Raw genomic sequence first — 3,509 nt, forward strand, 5'->3', positions numbered from 1 at the left:
CTGGAGGGCCGGTGTCCTGCTGAGTTTAGCTCCAACCCTAATCAAACACACCTGAAGCAGCTAATCAAGCTCTTACTAGGCATACTAGAAACTTCAAGGCAGGTGTGTTGAGGCAAGCTGGAGCTAAACTTATAATATATAATAAAAACAATAATAATATAATAAATATTATATATATAAATACTATGTCTATTGATCTCTTTTAAATCTATTTAACTTAATTTAACTAATTTATTTTATTTTATTATATTATAATAATATGTAATAAATAATAATAACATAATAAATATAATAAATATTACATCGTATTATTAAATATTTGTTAAATCTTTTATCTATTACATTTAGGTCTATTTATCTCTTTAAATCTATTTAACTTAATTTAATTAATCTATTTTATTTTAAATCTATTTCATTTAATTAATTATATGTAATTAATAGATCTAATTACATCACACATAGATGAAAACTGCTGTTTCTGTCAATGTCCCATGAAACATACCACTCATAAAAAAAGTTAAATGGTCACATTTTAAACATTTAAATATTACACTATTTTAACACCTAAATGTTTCATAAAAATAGACGTGGTTTAATAAAAAATCAAAAAAATCAGAACTCACAGGATTGCTGTCATGTTATTTGTTCTTTAGTTTATAGAACAAAAGTTTATATGTTCTTACGTCGATTTCCTGAACTTGTTCTGCACGTCGTACAGACGTTCAAAAAACTCCTAGTCAGATTCACATTTTGAACTGCATATCTACGTCCAAGGGACGTCGTAGTCAGACGTCCAGATACCGTACCGGATTTGTTTCAGTTTCAGTTTCAGTTTAATTTATTTATATAGCACATTTAAAAACGACAGAGCCGACCAAAGTGCTGCACAGAGAAGTAGAATTAAGCCAATAACCATAAAACAAATTTACAATAAAAAAGTGATAGAAATAATACACAACACTAAATATACACACAATAAAACTATATACAGCAGTTACTCCAGCCCATAAGCCTTTTTAATGTCTTTTTATGTCTTTACTAAAGATTTAAAAACCTGAAGAGAAGTGGCCGATCGCAGGTAAAGAGGCAAGTTATTCCACAACTGAGGTGCTGCCACCGAGAATGCCCGATCCCCCTTAAGTTTTGAACGTGTTTTAGGAACAGACAACAACAAAGTGTTTGATGACCTTAATGGCCTGTTGGTCTGATAATGGGGGAGAAGATCAGATAAATAGTTTGGTGCCAAGCCTGTAAGGGACTTGTAAACAAATAGTAATACCTTAAACTGGATTCTATATTCAATGGGAAGCCAATGCAAACCAACCAAAACAGGAGTGATATTTTCCCTCTTCCTAGTTTTTGTTAAAAATCTGGCCGCAGCATTTTGGACCAACTGAAGGCGAGACAGACAAGATTGAGCGACCCCTAAATACAATGAGTTACAGTAATCAAGTCTGGATGAAATGAATGCGTGGATAACAGTTTCTACATCTTTAAATGAAAGAAAAGATTTGATTTTGGCAATCATCCTAAACTGAAAAATGCAGATTTGACAACTGAGTTTATTTGTTTGTCAAATTTAAGTTGCACGTCGATTAGACGTGACGTACAGATATGGTCCTGGACCGACCGACGCAATATGGACATGATCTGCACGTCGGGCCGACGTCTCATGTTTGTATAGCCAAAATGTCATCACTGCAGCGCTATATTGACAGCTGCCCATTTAGCCTACCTGTATATTATCTCAGGCTGAATTCTAGCTCAATTTAATTCAAACTAACAATAGGGGGCAGTAAAAAAAACATGTGAACATGCTCAGCTTGAACATGTCAGTGTAACTGTTCTCAGCACATACATAGACTGGTGTTTATTTTAGGCGTTGTCATGCTGTCAAACTCCTCCTGCACATGAAAGAAGTCACTTTTAGTCTGCACCCTGTGAGAATTGCCATGGAAATTATCCAGTAAGTATTAAACATGTAATATCTCGAAATAATGCTCGAAATGAGACCGTACGATCTTGGCTCTTTTTGACCCTCTTTTCACGGTGTGTTGCCCCACTAAACAGGCTTATCTGCTTTATAAGGCAAATCATGCACAAAGATAAAGTAGTCTTTTTGTCAGTATCCTTATTAATTATTCTGTATTTGTGACTTTCTCACTCTGCTATTGTTCTGTATTTGTATGAGGAAAATGAATACACTACTAATAAATAATATTAAAGTAATAATTATATTAATAAATTTATACTACTAAATGATTATTGCGACAGGCCTACTCTTGGGTGGTTCTTCGGCGTGTTTTTACGCGTAGTTAAAGGCACTTTTTAAAATGGGTCGGTGTTTATATTTTACCACAATTATAGGCATACTTTGAGTTTCATATCAGTTGATACCGTTGTGTCACTCTTTCGAATGGGACGAGCAGTCTAGTCCACTCCTCCAAAATGCGCGGTCCATTTTCACAAGTTTGTCCGAGGAAGCCCACAGTTGCCTGGTCTCTACAATCGGTGAAAAGAGAGTAGACCTGTCTCTCAAGGTGAGCTGACATTGTAAAAAAAATCTAGTCTATCAAGTTTATACTACACTTTTTGTGCCATTGTTTAATATAATTAATGCTGGCTCTATGAGAAACCAAGTAGCAACCAAGCAAGACATTTGACAAAAATAAGTTTGTTAGGTTATAACAAAAATTAATTCAATGTAATATTTGTAAACTTTCTGGTTGTCAAATATGCAATATTCAACAGTTAATGTGATAAACACCTGTGTGAACTTGAGGAGCTCTGAAATGCCAGGTTATTGACCTTAGTAGTTCTCAGAAAAGCAGAAGAGAGTCATTTGCCATGTGGTTTGCTAATTTGCTAATGCAACTTACTACCTAATGATGCTTGCTGTACTGGGAAGTTCTTTTCTTTGGAAAAACATAATGATATTGTATTTGTTTGTTTATTTTGGCCGTCAGATGCCGTAGCATCCGCCCTTAACATGGTCATCCGGTATGTTACGGAAATCTTGGAATCAGCAGGAATTGACGGTAAATGTACAAAAATCATACTTGAAAGCTTCAATTTATTTAAACCAAAACACATTTTCACATGTATGTTTTCATGTTTTTATCTAGTCAAGCTACCTTTCCAAGAAGTTACTCCGGAGGGAGTGATTTTTGTCGCTCAGTGGGCCCTTCTGGTTCACTTGTAGGAGGTGCTTCGGTTGGTCGTCACACCCTGGTCTCACGTTTTATGCAGGGTTCGAGACGGCTTAGGCCTTTCCGCCCAGCCCGAGTTCCTTCTTGGGACTTATCGATCGTGTTGGAGGGCCTGACAGGCCATCCCTTTAAACCGATGGAGTCGGTGTCAGAGAAGCTCTTGACCATCAAGACCGTTCTTTTGGTGGCTTTATCCTCCCTTAAGAGGGTAGGGGACCTGCAGGCTCTCTCCATTAGTCCTTCGTGTATGGACTTTGCACCAGGACTGGTAAAAGTCTTTTTGCGACCTAGGCCTGATTA

General features: G+C 36.2%; 1 protein-coding gene across 1 annotated transcript in view; it reads left to right on the forward strand.

Moving 5' to 3' along the window:
* The first annotated feature begins 3,208 nt into the window (after window positions 1-3,208).
* The window catches only part of LOC107746890 (uncharacterized), a 3,028-nt gene continuing 2,727 nt past the window's right edge, over window positions 3,209-3,509 (forward strand). Inside the window, exon 1 of the mRNA XM_016561222.1 lies at window positions 3,209-3,393. Within this exon, the coding sequence (XP_016416708.1) occupies window positions 3,244-3,393 (150 nt within the window). The 5' untranslated portion in view covers window positions 3,209-3,243. The remainder of the gene's footprint in view (window positions 3,394-3,509) is intronic.

Source organism: Sinocyclocheilus rhinocerous, unplaced genomic scaffold, assembly GCF_001515625.1.
Source record: "Sinocyclocheilus rhinocerous isolate Xijiao unplaced genomic scaffold, SAMN03320098_v1.1 scaffold2026, whole genome shotgun sequence".
NCBI classification, from domain to species: Eukaryota; Metazoa; Chordata; class Actinopteri; order Cypriniformes; family Cyprinidae; genus Sinocyclocheilus; species Sinocyclocheilus rhinocerous.